This window comes from Triturus cristatus, chromosome 4_1, assembly GCF_964204655.1.
Source record: "Triturus cristatus chromosome 4_1, aTriCri1.1, whole genome shotgun sequence".
In the NCBI taxonomy this organism is placed as follows: domain Eukaryota; kingdom Metazoa; phylum Chordata; class Amphibia; order Caudata; family Salamandridae; genus Triturus; species Triturus cristatus.
Genome location: NC_140585.1, coordinates 954,471,698 through 954,491,924, shown reverse-complemented (window position 1 = coordinate 954,491,924; position 20,227 = coordinate 954,471,698). Strand labels below are relative to the sequence as shown.

The window sequence follows — 20,227 nt, the reverse complement described above, 5'->3', positions numbered from 1 at the left end:
CTCAGCCCACCAAGAACCCAATTTTGCACATTGGTGTTCAGCATTGTGGTTCAGAACTTGTGTTTGGTCAGTACCATACAGTGATTTGTGTCACACAAAAATCCTAGATGAATAATTTGACACCAGAGCTGACCTTTTTTTTAAAATTCTTTATAGTTTTCAATTGACTGTTATCTCCCTTTTCTACATTTAAGTGCCCCTACCTTCCTTTTTTCTCATCATGGAGATAGAGCTGTGCAACTTTAACACCCTCAGCAGGGCTGCACTGCCAAAACCCTTCAAACAGAAGGGGCTGAAAGCAGGAAAGAGGGTTACCAAACTAGATCTCCAGGTAGTTCTCAGAGTCTTTAAAGAGGTGCAGAGGTGGTAGTCTGCCTAAGGAGAGGATGATGGTGATGACAATTAGGAGAAGGGAGCACTAGCAGAGGATGAAGGGAGGGAGAACCCTGCCCAGGGTCCTGAGCTGCAAGGATAGCCCAACATGACTTCAGCAGATGCCCAGGATGTAGCAGGGAGCAGTGTGCCTGCCAGGGCCTGACACCAGATATGCTGGAGGACAGGAAAGCGGAGAGGGAGCTCAAGCTGCAGCTGGCCAAGATGAGACTGGAAGCAGAGGAAAGGAGAAGACTGACCATGGAAGAAAGGAGAATGGCCCTTGAGCTCAGTCTCAAAGAGTCTCAACGAGGAGGAGTCTAGCAATATTGGTGGCAGCGTATCTTAGGTGTGCACTTGAGAGGTAGGGGTCCACATACCCAAGGAGCTGGTGCCCCTCGTTTGTGGTAGTAGATGATAAATATAAGTGGGTTTCTGTATGCAAGATAGTTCTGACAGTGCAAAAGGTCCCATAGAATTTCTGGGGCAAGGGGTTAGCTTGTGGAGGTACATACCTACAGTAGGGAGGGATACTTCTTACACTTGAGGTAGAAGACCAGATCAAGTTTGCCCCCATTAATCTTTCCAGATTTAGACTGATCCCTCAGAAATGTCATCAGAAGTTCATGGACAGTCACAAACTCCAAACCAGTCAGTCAGTCAGTCATAAAGTCTTTATTCGGTTTAAGTGCAAACCATAAAAGCATACTACAATAAATACATATTAAAAAGACAAAGTTCATTTTGGTAGATTACCATACCTAAAAAGAAACACATTGACACAGATAGATTTAACGGAGCAACGTGTCCAATTAAAAAACATTAAAAGGGTACAGTTCATTTCTTCAAGGAGCGAATAACCACAGTTAAAAAATTCGCAATATTAAAAGTTTCCCATACATTGTTTAACAACTGAAGATACAAGAAAGCAGGTCTGACTTGAACAAAGCCTTTGTCTCTTAATATAGGGATTAAAAAACGTTTCCTAATATCAATAAAGTGCAAAACCAGTCCTGGATGGACTTCATAGACTTCCAGCAAGGCACCGAAGGCCTGACTGAGGGGCAGAAAGGTAGATAATTTTATTGGACTGTACAACCTGATTCTGAGGGAGCACATGCTCAATACCCGTTTTACGGAGCTGCACCAACACCTGTAGATAGCAAGCTGACTGTGACCCCAGAAAGCTTGATGAGGTGGCAGGCCTCTGGGTCAGCACCAGGCTGTCCAAAAATGCCTCTGGAGGGGACTCCCAAAAGGGTGGTCAGGGTTCCCACTAGAAGAAAGGGGGGGGGGGGGAGATTAAAACAAGTAAGATTTTTTTTAGGACCCCCAAAATAGTTCTCAGGGGAAAGAGTCCCAAACCAAATCTGGCCACCAAAAGAATGGCTTCTTTAATAAGAACACTAATAAGTTTGTCCCCCAGTGCTATGAATGTTACCAACATGGGCCCACTAAGGGTGATCCCAAATGTCCCAAGAGGGCACAGTCCACCCAGTGGTGGGTTGCCTAATGTGGTGCTTGGGGAGAAGATGGCCCCAGTTAGTGTGGGGAAGACAGCTGAGGTTACTCTAGTGTCCCTGGGCGACAAGGAGATGGGACCCAAAGCCCACATGCCTTAAAATACTTCCAGAAGCAGAGACAAGGTTACCCCTAAGACCATAGATTAAATGTATTCACTTGACACCTAGGCACATCTCGTTACCTAAGAATCCGTTCAACAAAAGAACAACATTGCAGCCAAAAGTCTGCCCTTCCAACATATTTATGGCTTGCATGGTGTATTTAATATAGCTGGTGGTCGAGCTTGCCAGTGGCTTCAAGAAGACCTCAATATATTTTGCCGGTCTTTCCAACAGAGAATTTACCCCCGAAATTATGGGGCGTCCAGGGGGGGTTTTCCGCATCGTTGTGGATTTTTGGAAGTAAGTACATCATTGGTGTTATTTTGTGTGGATTAAGCAAAAATTTAGCTTCCTTTTGTGACAGCCATCCATTTTCTTCGCCAGTTTGTATTGATGCGGTAAGTTTTTCTCCAACGGTTTTAGAAAGATCTTGATCAAGTTTGCGATAATGGTCCACATTAGCCAATTGGCGATGAATTTCAAGTTCGTATTTTGTCCTTTCCATCAACACAATTCCCCCGCCTTTATCGGCTGGCTTGATGTTAATCTCTTGGTTCTTTTTTAGAGATTCAAGAGCCTTTTGTTCTTCCTTATTGATATTCCATCGGGTATATGTTTGTTTGCTTTCTAGAGCATTTAGTTCTTTCAAGACTTTTTTTCAAAAACGACTAGTTCCAAAGGTATACCACTTGTGGGAGGAAAGAAGGTGAAGGGATCTTTCAATCTGGAGTAACTCCTTTCTGGGTTCCACGGTTTGTCTGCAAAAAATGCTTTTAATCTCATCTTGCGAAAAAATTGGATCATTTCCAGTTTGGTACGACTTATATCAGATTTAATAGTCGGTATAAAAGAAAGTCCTTTATTAAGTACTTGAATGTCAATGGTACTTAAATCAAACTTTGTGAGATTGTAAATCGGACTCACTGTGCTTGTTACCAACGGTAAGTGTTCCTCCTGGTTGTTATCTCCCCTTGGTACTGTGTCTGGTTGGGATTCCAATTGTACCACTGGCCACCTCTGTTTCTCCCTCTCGGGCTGGTGTTGCCTCTGCCTAAAAAAGGCTGAGGTCCTTGGAAGAAACACACTTGTTGATTCCCTTTGGTGCTTGTTGAGGGCTCCGCGTCACTTGAATTGTCCGAGTACGATGAGTCGTCAGAAAACATAATGAATTGTTTCCTACTTCTACCTCCGTAAGTTCTGAGGCTGCCAACACTGCTTTGTTGCTTGTAGTAATCCTTATCTAGGTAGGGATAGGCTCTGGTCTCACTAAAGTTCTGGATATCCTTTTGTAATTTCGTTCTCTTGAAATCTTCCGTGTTTTTTTTAAAGATCACATTTTCTTTTTCTAACTTGGCCAGTAAGTCCTTTGCGTTCTCAATAGCTGTATTAGTTAGCAAAGCCTCTTCTAATTCCTTGATCAGTTCTAATTCTTCCTGGCTGAGTCTTTCGGCTTTTTTAATAGACAGGAACATCCAGTCCCTGGAGCACTTTGTACCAATATGGCTGAAGTCACCCAGATAAATTGGCTGATCTATAAAAATTACTGGCACATTTTTAACTTGGAGGCCTACTGGGATAGTTTCAGCTCTTAAGTGTTCTAGTAGGGCCTCCCCGTGTAAAACAGTACGTACTTGTTTTTTCTTTAATCTTGTTCTTTTCTCTAGTTCAGATTGGTTCTGTGGATTAGTAGTAGTACTCCCTATATTCAGTTTGGAAGGTCTTTTAAGGAGCTCCTCTATTTCATCCTCTCTATAGCTCAAAGTTTTTGGCTCTGTGATTTGAAAGGTCAACAGTTTTTTCCCTCAAGAAAAGAAAACGTGAAAAATAATATTAACTAGTGAAATAAAAATAAAAAGAACCTAATCTATGGTTTTATTGAAGTGTACGCGAGGGTGGAGGAGAAGATTATCAATAAGTAATTTGCAAACAGACCACAGAATTCTTACGCGTTGACGTCAGTTCTTTCTTTTCCGCTCTTTCAACGTGGATCTAAAGCGGTTCCTCAGGATGTTTTTGGCCTGTTTTGACAATTTTTTTGTTGAAGGAACAGTGTGCCCTTTTTCTTTTTCTCTAATGTCTTTGGGATTCAAACCTTGTGGGTCCTGTGGAAGCCAGATGTCGACCCTAGACCCTCATACTTTTTGTATGTGGTGCCTTGGCGAGCACCACCACTCTTAGTATTGCGCTTCATGCCATTACTTCAGCCAAAGGCATTGCAGGAATGGCACATGAAAATCCTGGTGGCACGACTGGTAGAGGCCCAGCGTCGTCTGTCTCATTCCAGGCCTCGGGAGCGATCATGAGACTGGTCCAGAAGCCATTTCCACAGGCACCCATCGTTCTCAATGTCGCAGGGTAAGTCTTCACAGGGCAAGCGGTCAAGGTCACGTCGCCCCCCCCCCCCCCCCCCGGCTTCGCCACGTAGGCCCTGTGTTTTCGCCGCCTTCTCCCAGCCCCAGTTGAGAAATCAGAGCATGACTCCACCCCGCCCCTCCCTGTTTTCCCTGGAGCTGGGGTGACTCTACCCCAGATCCAGAGTTACTATACTACTCTCAATGCCATCTTTCGGCCTCCATCTCCCTCTGGTGCACTTTCGAGCCCCAAGGAAGTGAGAGGTGTCTTGACTGAATCCACGCTGGCTGGTTCACCCATGACGTCAGTTAGGGCCTCTGGATCTGTAGGGGGATCCGTGTTGACTCCGGTGCACAGCCCTTTAGGGTTCCTACCTTCGACGTCATAGGCCGATCTGCCGCCATTACCAGCAACGTCTGCTGCACTGCTACCAGCAACTTCTGGTACTACGCTGCTCAATACAGTGCCGGTTGACCTCTCCGATGCTGAGACAATGCCAGACAGTGTCAGGTACGGCGACAGTGGTGCCATCTGTCTCAGACACCTTCCCTCATCCTTCTCAACCATGAATTGCTTTTTTTTCCCATGGGGATCCCGATTTTGGAGGTAAAGGAGAGGAGCTGGGGTTTATGAATCCCATGGATGAGACTGTCCAGCCTCTTCTGGAGAGTAGTTGGTTGACAGCTGGGTGAGGCTAGTGGCCTTGAGTTTCGCCAGCTTTGACATTTTTTTCCCCTGCCAGCCTTGCTACAGAGGTGAGCTCCTCCCTGCCTGAGGTGCTGAAGAGGGCAGATGCAGTCATTGACTTCCAGCTCCCCTCTGTGGAGGTGTTACGCGCATGGGACCGGTGAAGCGCTGTTCCGTAATGAACAGGCTCCCGCTCTGACACGCGTAATCTACAAAGACTACAGCTCCCATGATGCTCGGAGAGCACGCCCCATGTGACCAACGTGACGCTCCGCGGAGCGGATATAGCCAGCTGATCCCGGTGAGCGCTGCCGATGATTCCTGTTGTTTTTGTCTTGGCTTCCATGATCGTTGTCGACCCGAAGGGAGTACTGCTGCTCTCCAGGACAGCCCACGGATTTCCGGGCTCACGGAGGGGAGTGTGCGTCCTACTTTCCAAGACGGCCCAAGGATTTCCGGGCTCAGCCCAAGGATTGTGTGCGACATTCTAGGACTGCCCAAGGATTTCCGGGCACTGCGATAACTCAGCGAGCGACTTCAGGGTTTCCCAAAAGGAAGCAGAGGTCGGTTTCGCCTAGCTTCAAAACTGTAAGTAAAACTTACATGCAGCCTTTGACTTGGCGGCAACCCGAAGCAAGGTTACGGCTTCTCTGTTGGCTGAGACGCTTACAGCTGTAGCGGTCTCGTGCGGAGTAGCGCGATTTGCCCGTAACGGTAGTCCGTTTCCAGAGTTCTACTGTCTGGTATGGGGAAGAAAACTATTTTCCTACTACGAAACCATTGACATAAGTGGTGTTATTTCCTTTATTTTTCTTTGAACTACTTCGGAACACAGTAGCATTAAGCACGACCGGGATTGTGCTGCTCTATGCTCATAGTGTTCATAGGTTCCTTTGCTGTCGACCCTACAGATACTTCACCCTACTCACGGAAGCAACGTTCCACTGCCTCTCAAGTGGATTACTGTTCTGATCTGATACACGGATAAGGAATAGAACCTCTGGGGGCTATTGCAGGTATATGAAAGATAAGGGAGGGGATCACGTATTAAAGGCTTAGAAGGGGAGGTTATGCAGTCTGACTCATGGTGTGTTTGTGTCTTTACAGGTCTCCCTCCTTGCCGTTCCCACCCTTCCTTCCCTCGCTCACCTGCCTCATTCGTCCGAGTGTGTAATACCTATTCCGGACTGGGGGCAGTTGGGAGGTGGACCCCATAGCGCATCAGCGCCATCCCGAGGAGTTGGAACCCGTGGCAACCTGACAGGAGGTGACCACTGACCCCTTGATACAGGTGATTCACTAGAGTCAAACAGGAGTAGGGCCTTTGCTCCCCTGCAGTGTACTGCTGTATGACATATTGTTAGGGGCCAGGGCTAAGCCTGCCACGGGGCCCCCTGTGGACCGGTTCATTGCCCATAGACACCGGCCCACTCCCGGAGACACGGCCTGTCTCTTCTGGCACCCAACCCCAAGAAGTTTTGTTGTGCAGCCGCTTTGGCCTCCTCTGACCGCAGCGTTCCTCCCTAACTTTCCTCTAGACAGGGAGTCCAGATGGCTGAACATTTGTGGTAGAAGCATCTTCTCCTCAGCCAGCTCAGCCTTGCGCTCAGTAATCACTTCATGTGTATGGGCCATTTTTACCAAGGGTTGAGGGATTCAGTGGCACGTCCGCTGTCTTCTCTTCTGTAAGAAATCCAGAGTGAACTCACGCAGACACCCCAGGATGGGTGAGAGGCAGCAAAATTCGCAATAAGATGTGGCATGGATATCACGGATTCAGTGGGTCGAGCCATGGCTCATTTGGTGGCACTTTGCTTTCATGCCTGGCTATGAAAGACATGCTGTTTGATTGTGATCACCTGTTCAGCACAAATGTGGATTCTGCATTAGAATGCTTTACGGACAGTCAAAGTTGACCTGACTGTTAACTTTGTCCATTCCTGTACTGGATCCCTAGTTCCCCAATTACTCGAGTTGTAAAAGGGGAGACTCATTTTTCTTTTTTCTTACAGATGGGCCCATACTGGTGTGGAGTCCTCTACTCCCGAATTTGAGTGGGCTTCAGCTCCACTCAACAACTTACCCATTCTTCCCCATTTATAGTACCCATCCACCTTCTGGTGGCACCTAGTGTGGTGTTCCTACTTTGTGCAGGTGTTATTATTTCTTACAGCCTGTCGATGATAGCTATTACCTCCCACTCTTTGGGAAGTATTTTCTTTGTGGCTAAATGGCACAGGGTTTTGTTTTTCTCTGAAGATGAGCTTCCTGCCCAAGAGATTGTTACCTATATGGTGTGTTCCCTGCTCTATATGGAGCATCTTCTGTATGCCTTATATGTATTACTGAATACCTTTGTGATATTTTTAGTGTCCCTTCTAGGGAGCTTTTCATTAGAAATACCTGGAAGACTTTGTACAGGGCTCACCGCTTTTGCACTTGAGCCTAATTATGGTGAATCTCTCATTTCTCCTTGCTTCACTTTATAGAGTGTTACTTATGCTTCTCGCTCTGGGACTATCCTACTTCTCCTGAGAGGTTATTAGTTTCCTAGCAGGGCAATAGGACAAGTGGTAACGCCGTTCTACATCAAGGCGTCCATGCACTTTTTTAGCGAGCTGCTCTCGCTATACCTCAGCAGGCTGGACACTTATCGCTGGTCTCTCTGGCACTGGTGGTACCTGGTTTCAAATTCCTTCTTGTGTTCTGTATGGAAGGGGATTTTTCCTTATTCCTTTTACCCTGCCGGTCTTCCTTGTTGCAGCATCTTGTCTACATTTCCAGTCTATTCAGGTCATGTTTCTCTGCGCTTTTCTCTTGTGCCGCTGATATTTTTGTCATTATAGTCACTCTTCACCGCAAAGCCGCCTGTGATTCTTACTTATAACTTAGTGGCAAGGTTGTTTTCTTTTGCTGCCACGGGCACCCTTGATGCAAGTGTTCAGACACCACCCTGGGCATCCAGATGTTTAAAACAAAAAGAAAAGCTTCTTAAGGCGCTGCAATATAGCCCTTATCTGTGATGATGACTATCCTCCATCTCATAGATATACCATGTTGTTTACACATATTCCTTAAACATTTTAGTTCAGTTTTTCCTGGGATTAGTTCACAAGTGGGACTGATTGCTCCCTTGGGATACAATCTCATTGGCCGGTTCCTTTCACTCTACCCTAAAGGTCGTTGTCATAGTTCTAACCGTATATTTCTTCAGCATTATTTTTAGGGTTCCTTTCTTCCTTAATGTTCTCTGTGTACCTAACTTCTTTCGGAATTTGCCCATATACCTAAGAATAATTAAGGCTGTGGGCCTGCTTTGCCTTTTACCTTCTGATGATTTTCAGGTTCCCTTCTTTACAGTTGGAACATTATTTTCCTATACTCAACAATTGTTGCTCTTCAATATAGTTGCAACTCTTTCCGTTGTTTCAATTTTTTTCAGAAAAAAAGGATTAAAGACGTTTGTTTTTGATTTTCGACTTCCACTTTTGTGGGGTGTTTTGTCCCTAAAGGAATAGGTCTTTTTTCCTTTCGTTACATACTTCAGCCAGATCCTGCTCTGTCAGATATAACTTACCGCTCAATATTGACACTGATACCTGTCCTAGGACTTCCGTTTGTTGGCCTCTATTTCCCCTTGAACTTCTTGCTGGTCCAAGTTATGAGCTTGTTTTTTCAATGCTAGCAAGGTTTTTTCGCACCTGCTGTCCTCTTGATATCAGCAGCCTGAGTTTGGGCTACTCAGTCCGTTAGCAGATAGTTACATACTTCGGCAGTGTGTGTGGTGTCCTACACACTGACCATTCTTTTATATTAGTATTATCTTGCTGATAACTCGACTCGGTCCCCACATATTTTATGCATCATTGTAATGACGGTTTCTCTCTATGGCTGATATATGTAGATGTATATGTATTTTCTTTTGTCATTACCTGGGCAATTATTTTTTTTTTCCAGCTTTACTCATTATAGATGATCCCAGAGATGTTGTCTCCCTCTCTGGCAGTTTGTTCTTAGCACAAGAGTTGGTTCTATACCAATAGTAGTTGTTGTCTTTGTCAACTTTCTCTTGTAGCATTGATAAATTATTTCTCCATAAAAGATGTGTTCTTAGATCCTCTTTTTTCTCTGGGGTTCTTCAGGGCAGTTTTGACTAACATCATGGCTTTCAGCTGCAACACTTTTAGTCAGTGACATTGACTGTTTACTCTGGTTTCCCACATCCCAGCTGACCTTGGTTCACCTCCTACAATGGGTGCAAGTAGTATTGATGTTAATATTGGCTGTTGTTTTCTGCCAAATGTTTGCTCCACTGACATGGAAAACACTATTCCCATGTTTTTCAATGCCCTTATGCCTTCACTTACCTGTGGTCCTTTTCACATTTCTTCTGGTGTAGTGCATACTTCTGCTCACAGCAAATTGCTAAGAGCGTCCGGTCTCTTCTCTCTTGTTCTAGACCGGCTATTTCTAGTCTGGGACTTTTAGCAGGAACAGCTTGTAGACCCTCCTCCGGGGATGGTATTACATTGGTATCTAATTCAAAAGGTAAGAAATCTGCAGCTAGATGTCCCTATCAGATGAACAAGTTACTTACCTTTGGTAATGCCTTATCTGGAAGAGATAGGTTCTAGCCGCAGATTCCTTACCGACCCTTTCATCCTCTCCGTTCTGTGAACTGCTTTCTTCTACCTAAAAGATCAATTTTTCTTGGCTTTGAGATGCCTTCATTAGAGTTTGTCATTATTTGAGTCAAAAATTTCTCTTTTTTGGCACACTATTACCATAGGCAGTTTCTATAAGTGGCTTGTGTTTTCGGTGTGCACAATAGTCACGGAAGAAACCAACATTAGTCCGTTTGAGGGGGGATTATATGGACTTCGTGGACATCACATTCGGTGGATGACATCACTGCGGAGTCGCACGACACCCTCTACCGAAGCACAGAGGTACTGCTGAAAACATTTCCAGATCCAGTCTGGTGCCTGGCGAGAATTCAAAAGGAAAGGAATCTTCAGCTGAATCCTGTCTCTACCAGATAAGGCGTTACCGAAGGAAAATAATTTATTCATCAGGTATCATCTGGTGCCCTGAGAGAAAGTGATTCCCAATACATTCCACCAGGTTGTAGTAGCAGACAGCTGGGAGAGCCACTACCATGTGGTGCTGTGATCCCTGCCATGCCTGTGGACTGTCTTTTAGGGAATGATCTGGAGGACACTGCCTGGAAGGAAGTGGATCTCCGGTTACACCTGGAAATGTTGGGGATTGGCTGAGTTGGTCTGTGTGACCACCAGGTCCATGGCTGCTCAGGAGGGGAGTCAAGAAGGTCTGGGGCCATTGGAAGAATGGCCAAGACAGCTGCCAAGAGAGGGAAGGGCAAGGGGTGTGGGAAATGAGCCCCTGAATTTCCCACAGTACCAGTGAATCCGGCAGCGGAAGATGCAGCCCGTAGCCTAAAGAGGACGACATTGCATCCCATGGTGACCTGCCTGAACTTACTGGATGGCAAGCAGAAGGGGGACCCACCAGAGAGTAGTTATGAGTGCTCAACCCTGAGACATGTGGCAAATGGCTGAAGCCCAGACAGCTGGTGATACCTCTGGAGATCACCTCATATATTGTGAGAATTACCTCCTGTGTAGTGAGCCGAAGGCACCTTTGCATGGGGCAGCACATGTGTTGGTTGTCCCCGAATGATACTGGGCCTTCCTACTGGGGTTGGCTCATGAAATTCCTCTGGAAGAACATCTTTGGCAAGAGAAGACATTTGCCAGCCTTGCCTCCCACTTCTATTGGCCCCAGATGAGGATCTCCTCAGATGCATTCCGCAGAACTTGCCTAACCTGCCATGCCAGTAGGAAGACAGGGAAAAACATGCAAGCTCCCCTGAATTCCATACCTGTCGTTGGCATCCCCTTTGAATGAGTGAGCATCGACATTGTTGGGCCCTTGGACCACAAGACAGTCTTAAGCAACAGGTTCATCCTGGTCATGGTGGAACATGCTACAAGGTACCCAGAGATTATCCCTCTGAGGACTGTGACTTCACCTGTAGTAGCCAGGGCCCTGATGGCAATTTTCACCCGGGATGGGTTCCCCAAAGAAATGGTGTCTGACAGGGGCACTAACTTCATATCTGCATATATGAAGTCAATGAAGAAGGAGTGTAGGGTAACCTATGAGTTCTCCACCCCCTACCATCCACAAACCAATAGGATTGTTGAAAGATTTAACAAGACCCTCACAAGCATGGGCAGAAGTGGGATGTCCTCCTGTCATGCCTGCTCTTTGCCTACATGAAGACGCCACAGTAAGGGATGTATTCAGCCCCTTTGAATTTCTGTCGTGTCACCCTGTTAGGGGATCTCTCAGTGTGGTCAAGGAGGGGTGGGAGCAAGCGCCCAAGAACCTCCCCTCACCCCCGATATGGTTAGTTACATGCTGGCCCTCAGGAATCATATGGCCAAGTTCTTGAGGAACGTTTCTGAGAACTTGGAGGCTTTCAAGAAAGTTATGAAGCAGTGATATGACCAGGCTGCTACCCCTGTGGAATTTCAACCTGGACAGAAAGTGTGGGTAATGGAGCCAGTGGAGCCCAGGGCCCTCCAAGACTATTGAACTGGACTCTATGGGGTGGTTGAGAGGAAGGAGGAGGCTGACTACTTGATGTATCTCTACTCCCTAGGAACCCCTTAAGGGTACTCCATTTTAACTGCCACAAACCACACTATGAGAGGTCTTATGTCACCATGCTACTGGTAAAAGATGATAGGGAGGAGGAGGAGGAGAGTGACCCTCTCCATGACCTCCTGTCATCAAAAGAGAATGAAGGGACACTGGATGGTGTCAACTGCTGCCCTACCCTGATGCCAGAACAGCAGAGGGACTGGGACAGTTATTGGGACAGTGTGCCTCTCTGGTTTCCCTCACTCCTGGGCTTACACATCCTTAAATGGAGACAGCCCCCTGTGAAAAAATACATCTACAGGCTTTCTGACAAAGTGAGGGCCAGCTTCAAAGATGAGTTCTCCAAGATGTTGGCACGAGGGGTGATTAAGCATTCCATTGGCCCCTGGTCCTGCCCAGTGGAGCTGGTACCAAAAGCTTTCCCAATGGGCTCTGCCCAAGACCTCTAAATCTGCGTGGACTACAGGGGGCTCCCTCAGTCACTAAGACTGATGCTCACCCCATCCCGAGCTGATGAGCTCAGTGAGAGATAAGGGGCTGCCAAGTTCCTGAGTACATGTGATTTGACTTTAGGGTACTGGCAGATTACATTAACTGAAAGTGCTAAAGAGAGGTCAGCCTTTTCCATCCCAGATTGGCACTTTCAATGTAAGGTGATGCCCTTTGGTCTGAGCAATGCCCTTGCTGCCTTCCAGAGATTGGTGGACCAGGTCTTGGCTTTTCTAAGGAATTCATAGTCCAAACAGGTGCCTAAGAGAATGACATAAGGGTAGTTTTCTCAAAGCTCAAAGAGGATGGCCTAGATCAACTTTTAGCTTTCATATCTAGGAGGTTACTTCCCCAGGAACAGAGGTGGAGTGCTATTGAAAGAGAAGCATTTGCTGTGGTCTGGGCATTGAAGAAGCTGCGACCATAGTTGTTTGGGACTTACTTCCGAGTTCAGATGGACCACAGGCCCCTCAGGTGGCTAATGCAAATGAGGGGTGAGAATCCAAATCATTAATGTGGTCCATCTTCCTACAGAGCATGGACTTTACAGTGTAACAGCGTCTTGGGTCAGACCACTCCATTGCTGATGGTATATCCAGGTTAGTGATGAGCACTCCTAGAAGGTTGGGTAGTTAATAAATGTAGAAGTACAGAAAGCGGTGCTGACTGCCTATTACATGGTGATAAAGCCAATTTACAAGCACAAAATATAAATATATTAAATGCACTGTTTGGCTTGAGTATGTTAGGGTAAGGACCCGATGTAGCTGGGGTTTTAGGGATTTGGGTGTAGAGGTGATAAGGGTGTGGGTCCACATGCAATTGAGGATTGCCTAACTTTGTCCGAAGTAATATTACAAATTCTTGCAAGTTTTCAAACGTTTTGTCACATATGATTTTCCTAAGCTTGGTAGTCTTCCTTGTCCAAGGATTTTTCTGTATTCTTGGTTGTCTCATTTATTTTTCACTGGTAAACAATCAAGGTTCTTACTCATCTGAATAACTTTCATGTTGAAGTAGCTATCACCAAACAACTTTGGTGGTTTTCCAGTTTATGCGAGTTGTAAAACAAGCACATAACACTTATTTTGCAAAACACTATGGGTTCTATGGCTTCTATTCACAAAGGTAAGTATACATGTGTATATTTACTCAAGTGCATATTTATTATTATACCTCGGTATAATGCTACATTTTTGGGCAGTCACCATTTCTGAGTGTAGATTTACATGTCTCCACCGCCATATATCAGGGGATGGAGACTCCTACAACAAGATTTACAAGTGTAAAGTTACGACTAGTAACTATGCACATGTTGGTGGGGATTTCCACCACCATTGTGAAGCTCTCCATTTGGGAAAGTTTAGAGAAAAGTCTTAAAGTTTATTTTTCTTAAAATATAAAAATCTTCTCATATAAAATATGGTAAATGAAATAAAGATATGTATCAACCTAGAACTAATAAAAGAAAATGTTACAACACATAAACGCAACAAATTAAGTTTGTATTAAATAATGTATTCATTTAACTAGACTAAATTAGGTTATTAATATTAGTTTTAAAGAATGTAAACCTTTCCGCCTACACTAATATTTTTATTTTTAGTTAACATTTTGTAAATCTAGTAAATTATGGTAAGTTATGTGTTTAATTATTGTAATTATTTTAGAATATATTTTATAATGATTGTATATAATTTTTAACTCTAAAATATAAATATACATAATTTGAACCTTGAAATGATTTCATTTATTTAAAATTTGTTCCTATGGGCTGTAATTTGATTTTTCTGCGTCCTTTGTTTTCTGTGGGAGTGTGTTGCAGTGCCTTTGAGTGGCCATATGTTGTGTTTCACTTACTCCGAGGCTGTTTCGACACCTTTAGGAGTGCAGTAGTGTTAGAGGTTAAGGCTGTGAATAACAATGGTTTACTTATGTATGGGTGTGTGCTTGTATTAGCCTGTCCCAACCTAAACCCATTTTTTAATTTTCCTAAACCTCTCCCATTTAGTAGTAAGTATTGCCTCAATTTCCAACAACTTCCCCTCACCCCTCCTAAATTTACCCAAAAAAAGTATACCTACTTGTGCTGAGATGCCTGCACAGAAACAATAGGTGAGGCGGAAGTTCCCGCCCCCAGGTTTCTGAATAGCATTTTGTATTACGTGAGTAGTACTATGCTATTATAACTTTATTTACTACAAAAATGCAGTTTGTGAATAGGCCCGTATTTTTGGACATCTAGCTGTGGATATGCTGAGACATAACCCACACCAACTTGGTTTCTGAATGCAAGGACACATTACTATTAGTTTGAAAGAAGGGGATGGAATGGTAATAATACTATTTAGTATATTGTATATTGTACTAATAGTAGGACCGTTCCCTTTGTTCAAATGGCCCACCCACAATTACCACTCTGTAGTGCCAGAGGCACTCCTCCGTCTTGGGACCATATGATGACCTTTGACTATCATTATTTTAATTGACTTTAGGTGTTTTCTTGAATGTACGACATCATTTTTTTCTGCATGAGCACTTTTTTTCTTGAAGATTTGTTTCACATCTCCTTGTAGTTTCAGAGGGGTAGTGTTCGCTTCTTACAGCCCTGCCAGGAACAGAACGTGTGGGATGTGCATTTGAGAACATGAGAGAGAGAGAGGTGTGAAAGGTACTTCTCGGTCTCAGATCTTTACTGCTTTGCTTTGCTTTCACGTTTAATGAGGCTAGCTTAATGCATTGGTTCAGACCCACTATTTGATTTGTGAGAGAGAATTTCTACAGACCAATGTCACCCTTCTCTAAGGTGGCGTTGTCAAAAACCACGTCTTGTTGTGAAACTTCCCTTTGTGTGGGTCAGTTTGACATAAGACATAAGGAGCGCAAATCAATAAGCAAGAGAGCCAACAGAAGGTACAGTAATAGAAACGGAAACCCCAACCCATGTCAGCGTCCCCCTTCACCACTCCCACATTTGCCAGCGGGTGTAGCGATAAGAGGAGAGTAGCTCCTCCGAAGGAACAAGTATTAAGAACATTGTTTTGGAGCGAAGCCCCACCAATACAGAAAGAATTTAACATTACAAATACAGAAAGGATCTAACAATGTGGAAAAGATCGACTTTGACATGCATATAAGTGTATACGTGTATTCAAACCATTTTATTTGTGTGGCTTCTGAGATTATAAAATATGTAGGAGTATGAGGTAAGCGCTGTTACAAACAGCAGGTGTGTAATAGATGTATACGCCGGATATGTGTAGCAGGATTGCGTTTGAGCACTGTTTAGAAGAGAACTATTTGTGGACAAATGTTCACAAACACTTAATGTGTCCTTTAATGTGTCCTGAGGAGTCACTAATAATTGAACTTAAACATTGTTTAATCACTCTATAATAATCAGATGTAGGAGCAAGTAACATATAAGTTAGAAACGTGCAGGTTCACTTTAGAAGAAGACATATCACTTTGTGTCCAAATTTGCATAGAGAGATACAGTTGGTGATAGAGCACCATATGTATGCAAGTATCATACGTGCAAGACCAAGTATAATGCTTGCGGTATGTAAAAATTATGTATAATTGTTACTCTTGCGCAATGATGAAAACGGATCTTCGTGAGAGCATAAGTAAAAAAGGACAGTTTGTGGAAACTCTTTAAAGCCTCTTTGTAGGCAAACAGCAATTGTTGACAATGTGTAGCTAAAGGGAGCGTGTTTACCTTAAAGAGGACATCATCCTCAACTATCCTATTTGTTAATACATGACATTCTTGGTTATTGTTGGCAATTGTCGTTAAAAAGAGTTATTATTAATTAACAGACGGTCAACAACTTACCAGTTTAACATAGGCATACGTTGGGGTAAGAAGTGTAAGAGACATAGTCGTACATGTTATCAGGAACATTGTTCCATTAGAGACAGATTAGAGACAAGTTCAGGAGTAGTCATCAGTCAGAAATAGTCATCAAATTCAAGCTAGAACAGTCATGAACAGTAGCAGGGTTCGAGTCCTTGGGAACCGAAGTATCCATTTGCATTTCACCTTTCTCGTCTAGGAACTTGTCGAGCAAGGCTGCATCCGTGAACACATGAGGTATGCCTTGTGAGATAATCCTGAATTTTGCTGGAGCAATGCATGAACCTTGTATTCCAGCTGTTTTCATTTTAGGACGTAAGTTTAAGAAACCTTTGCGTGTTTCAACAGTCAACTTTGAGTAGTCCTGAGAGATGAACATTTTTGTGCCTTTCCATAGTATGTGGTTGTGCTTCCTCATGTGGTTCAGGATGAGATCTGCATGTTGATATCTTAGTGGTTTGCATACTATGGGTCGAGGTGCTTTGAGGTTTGTAGGTAACCGTATTGGGACCCTGTGGGCCTATCAAATTCCAGTTCCTTGTCACATTTTAATTTGGTTGGCTGGGTGAACCATTTCTCTAGAAAGGCAATGCTGGAGTGGGCTGAGTCTTCTTCACCTTCTGGCATGCCAAAAATACGTAGGTGCACGCCTGTTCCTGTCTTCTAATTCTGATGTCTTTAGCAAAAGAACAGGAGGTGTTACTGAGTTTTTGAATGGTCTTTTTCATTATATTCCTGTTGTCTTCCTGGTAGCTGATCCTGTTTTCCGATTCTGCAATTTTGGAGCTTGTTTCCTTCATATCTTGACGAATGGCTGCGATTTCATCTCGCATGTTGTCAGTATTTGTTTTTGTCGATTTAGCCAAGTCGTGAACATACGCAAGTTGTTTTAGGATCATTCCCATTGTCGAGTTAATGTCTTGTTTTGCTTTTACTGGAGATTCTGGGTGCGGTGGGTCAGCTTTCACTCTTTTTAGTGATTGTATAGTGTCTTTTTCCGTCTTTTTCGCCGCTGGATAATTGAAGAATGTTCTCTAAGATCTGACCTTGTGAGCGGTAGGACTGTGATTTTTGCAGCTTTTAAAGAAGCAACGAGTGTGATCAACCGAGGGTGGTACTGTAAATTTTCGAAGTAGCACTAGAATTACACTGTGTTTGCACTGAAATTGTGCTATAGTAGCTCATCCTAATGTGGCACAGTTTAAGCCAAGTTAGATTTGTTCCTTTACGGGCACATACATGTACAGCTGAAATCCATCCTTCTTTTGCTCACCACGCCACCCGAGTTTGGACTCAGCAATATGCAAATCAGTCTTGACCCTGCCCTTCATGGGAACAGTCCAGCCTGAACTGCCAAGCCAGTTCACCATGGACCAGAAACAAGCATCCTGGGACTAAACTGGAATGGCGTAGCGTGCGAAAAAATTATGAAGTTAACCCAGTTCTGTGACTGGGGGTGAATGTTTGATTAATTCAGCATTCTGTCCATCATCTGTTCTTTTTGCAGATGTCGCTCTAAGTGGGAAGGGTATGCCCAGACGTGGGTCCGGTGCTTGCTACACCATCAAATTCAAGCTACCCGGGCTGATATGGGGTGTTATCCCAGAACCGGTCCCAGGATGCTTGTTTCTGATCCAGGGAAGGCCTGACTAGGCAGTTCGGGCTGGACTTTTCCCATGGGGAACAGGGTCAAGACTGATTTGCATATGGCTGGGTATAAACAGGAATGGCGTGGCATGCAAAAAAAATGATGGATTGAACCCAGATCTGTGACTGGGATGAATGTTTGATTAATTCAGCATTCCGTCCATCATCTGTTCTTTTTGCACATACAAGAATACAGCATGATATAGCTTGACTCATTACTTAAGATTTCATTTATTTGATTATATGTAGGTTGTGGAACTAATGTGTTTAAAGAGAACATGTTAAGTTAGCTTGATTGTGGACCTTAAGCATGCAGTCCAGATAGTTAATATCAATGTTAAAGTTGTTTTTCTGCATGTTTTTCTCCTCTGCAGGTGCAGACCAAAGGCATTAATTAGTTAGTGAAAGGCACATTGTATTTAAGAGATAGTGAGGAGAGGTAAAGTTTGCAAGGTCAAATGATTTTAATTGAAAGAACAAAGGGTGTGATACCACTTGGTACGATCGGATGAAAGGAGGAACCCAAGGACGCTTTGGAAATGGAGACTGGAATATGGGGATAGTGTCTAAGGCACCAAGGGGCTGATTACGAAGGCAGGCGGACTAGGTCCACCCGCCAACGTAGTGGTGTTTGGTACCACCCGCCAGACATGCAGCGGTCCCACCACTGTGATTAGGATGCACCCGTCATACTGGCGGGCGCATCCTGGGCTTTTCACATTGTGGGTAGTGCTGCTGGCTGCAGCTCTGCACGCAATGTGAAAAGTGCGGGTGCAGCATTTCCCTTCACTATGTGGCAGGCACCTTCCACTTGGTGCATGGAAATGAGGGGGTACTCCCCAGTGCAGTGACACCCCCCCCACACAAGAGGGGCCAGCAACGGGCCCCCAAACCCAATCCCCGCCAGCCTTTCCATGGGGGCATCGCTGCCATGGAAAGGCCTTCCTAAACCCACATCCTGATCTGGTGAACGGTGCCTGCTAGGCACCACCACCATTTCAGGGGCCCTGCACCGTCTGCCAGGCAATCGGTGCAATTTCCTTTGGCGGAAAAGCAGCGGACAGACTTTTCACCCGCCGCGTTACCCACTGCCATCCTAATTTGGCGGGTAATGAGCTTGGTGATAGCATAAGGACCGCCACCGCCAGCCCGGCGGTGGCGGTCCTTCTGCCATCATAATGACCCCCCCCAAGTTCTTTCCAGAGAACTGGAAAACATATTATGATGTGGATGAGGTCATGTTTTCTCGAATGTTCTTTGGTCATTTTTTATTAGTGAACCCTCCTTGGGTTTAGTTAGGTTCCCTTCAGTCTTGGAGAGATATAGACCTCTCCTAACATCTCTGATTTTGTGACTCCATGCAAAACATGACTCCTTACATATAGAACTTCTACGGAGGTTCTGATGCTGACATCTTTCTTGCTTCCTTGACTTAATAGGGTTTCCCTATCCATAGCTTAGTGTAGGGTTACTAGATGATGCAAATCATTTCCATGTATGGGGAGAAGGATCAGAATTATTCATCCAGTCATCAAGTTCTTTTCCTCATATTTTGTATCACGGCTACTGAGAAAATATTGTTTGACGTTTTGGTCTACCTTTGATAATTCTCTATTTTTACAGTGTGCTCTGAAGATTGATTTATAATAGTTTGGCTTTGAATTTGTAATAAATCCTTTAACTTTAATTTATTGATTACGACTTTTATTGTGTGGTCCTAATGATCACATTGTATTTTAGGATTTCAGTTGTTTTTAATCCCTCTTCCTCTCAGGCTTCTACAAAGAGCTATTGACCAGAGTTAAATTTGAAAAAGCGGCCAGAGCGTTCTCAAGTGTCAAAGACCTCATAGAGAGTAGTTTATACATACTTCAGCATTTGTATACATGTATTGCTCTTAAAAATGTAGGATCATAAATATTTCGCTTTGCCAAAGTAAATACAATGTGACATGAGTGTGCCACATATTTTTTAGGTAAATTCCAGAAACTTCATTGGAAAACAGCTTCATGTTGCTACTAAATCTAAGGATTCGATTAATCCCGGAGGACATATTGACCCTGAAGGGCACAATATTTATGCAGGTAAGAATGCCCCCTACTCAGTCACATATACTGTAATTCATGAGATAAATTAGTTTTTATCTTGTCTTTGCTAAAATACACTACATATTTGCTTTATCCTCAAAAATGTACTTGAAAACATTTCAACTTTTCCAGAAAATGTCATACTTTTATGAAAATGAAAAAGAGGATATATTCTATATAATTTGTGATACCTTTTATTTTATCAACTTATACATTTAGTCAAACAAACATTTTTCTTACCACATTGAAAAATACACATGCTTATATGCTAATGGCAATATATTTGTAATAGATGTAGTCAGTTGATGAAACAAAAGAAGCTGGTCTGTCTCTGTTTATTTGTTAACGCCTGTAAAATGATGCTACAAGGTAGTAAAGGCCATAAAGAGATTTCAAGTGAAAGGTGAAGGTAAAAACTC

The 20,227-nt window shown here is 43.9% G+C and overlaps 1 protein-coding gene across 1 annotated transcript in view; it reads left to right on the top strand.

Moving 5' to 3' along the window:
- CFAP54 (cilia and flagella associated protein 54) overlaps window positions 1–20,227 on the top strand; it is a 2,172,274-nt gene that overhangs the window by 1,143,450 nt on the left and 1,008,597 nt on the right. The window contains exon 40 of the mRNA XM_085653834.1: window positions 19,697–19,805. Within this exon, the coding sequence (XP_085509960.1) occupies window positions 19,697–19,805 (109 nt within the window). The remainder of the gene's footprint in view (window positions 1–19,696; window positions 19,806–20,227) is intronic.